General features: G+C 60.3%; 1 protein-coding gene across 1 annotated transcript in view; it reads left to right on the top strand.

Annotated features, from left to right (window-relative positions):
- Positions 1–6: 6 nt before the first annotated feature.
- The window catches only part of HTR1B (5-hydroxytryptamine receptor 1B), a 2,938-nt gene continuing 1,371 nt past the window's right edge, over positions 7–1,573 (top strand). The window contains 3 exon segments of the mRNA XM_010727280.3: positions 7–879; positions 882–1,034; positions 1,037–1,215. Of these exon segments, the coding sequence (XP_010725582.1) occupies positions 15–879; positions 882–1,034; positions 1,037–1,152 (1,134 nt within the window). The 5' untranslated portion in view covers positions 7–14 and the 3' untranslated portion in view covers positions 1,153–1,215.

Raw genomic sequence — 1,573 nt, forward strand, 5'->3', positions numbered from 1 at the left:
GCGGCCGCGGAGGGATGGAGCCGGCGAGCCCCTGCCCAGCGCCCCTGCTCCCCGCCAACGACTCTTACCACGGCCGAAACTGCAGCGCCGAGGAAGGGATCTACCAGGATGCCACCCCCCTCTCCGGGAAGATCGTGCTCGCCGTCGTCCTGGCGCTCGTCACCCTGGCCACGGTGCTCTCCAACGCCTTTGTCATCGCTACGGTCTACCAGACGAGGAAACTCCACACGCCGGCCAACTACCTGATCGCCTCTCTGGCCTTCACCGACCTCCTCGTCTCCATCCTTGTCATGCCCATCAGCACCCTGTACACTGTGACCGGCAAGTGGACGCTGGGCCAGGTCGTCTGCGACATCTGGCTGTCCTCGGACATCACCTGTTGCACGGCGTCCATCCTGCACCTCTGTGTCATCGCCCTGGACCGCTACTGGGCGATCACCGACGCCGTCGAATACTCCACGAAAAGGACTCCCAAGCGGGCAGCGGGCATGATCGCGCTGGTGTGGGTCTTCTCCATCTGCATCTCCATACCCCCGCTGTTCTGGCGGCAAGCGAAGGCCGAGGAAGCCTCTAACTGTGCGGTGAACACGGACCACGTCCTCTACACCGTGTACTCCACGGTGGGAGCCTTCTACTTCCCCACGCTGCTGCTGATAGCCCTCTACGGGAGGATCTACGTGGAAGCCAGATCGAGGATTTTGAAGCAGACGCCAAAGAAAGCGGGGAAAAGACTGACTCGGGCTCAGCTGATCACGGACTCCCCCGGGTCGTCCTCCTCCGTTACATCCATCAACTCCAAGGCCCCCGAGGGCTCCAGTGAGACGGGTTCTCCTGTGTACATGAACCAGGTGAAGGTGAAGGTGTCGGACGCCCTGCTGGAGAAAAGAAGCTGACAGCCGCTAGGGAGCGGAAAGCGACAAAGACTTTAGGGATTATTTTAGGAGCCTTCATCGTCTGTTGGCTGCCGTTTTTCATCATCAGCCTGGTGTTGCCTATTTGCAAGGATGCTTGCTGGTTCCACATGGCCATCTTTGACTTTTCAACTGGCTGGGATATCTCAACTCCCTCATCAACCCCATCATCTATACCATGTCTAACGAAGACTTCAAGCAAGCTTTCCACAAACTCATCCGTTTCCGCTGCACAAGCTGAACATTTGGAATGCGATGTGTTCTCCGGGGCCGCCCCCGCGCACGCCCGTGCCCGATGCCACAGGTGGGTGCGACGGGATGGGGGGGAGTCGGGGATGGGAGCAGCGGGGAGCGGCCTCACCGTACAGTTTTCCGTCCCGTCTCTGGCACGGCTGCTGGGGTTGTGGGTCGGGCCGTTTCCCTCCCCGGCTGCCGTTTAGCCCCTTTGCGTTGCAGGTGGCAGCGATGCTACACGCTCCTGACATTTCACAGCGTGTGTCCCCCTCGGCTGGCAGGGAGTGACTCACGGCAATCTGCTCTTTATCTCACCTATTAAACCGATCTGCCGGCAATTCGTATGCTAATGACCGTGTTGAGGCTAATTAGCGCTAAACGGCGCCTGCTGCCGAGCCCCAAGGAGCGGCGACGCTGGGCGGGGAGCG

This window comes from Meleagris gallopavo, unplaced genomic scaffold, assembly GCF_000146605.3.
Source record: "Meleagris gallopavo isolate NT-WF06-2002-E0010 breed Aviagen turkey brand Nicholas breeding stock unplaced genomic scaffold, Turkey_5.1 ChrUn_random_7180001879942, whole genome shotgun sequence".
Lineage (NCBI taxonomy): Eukaryota > Metazoa > Chordata > Aves > Galliformes > Phasianidae > Meleagris > Meleagris gallopavo.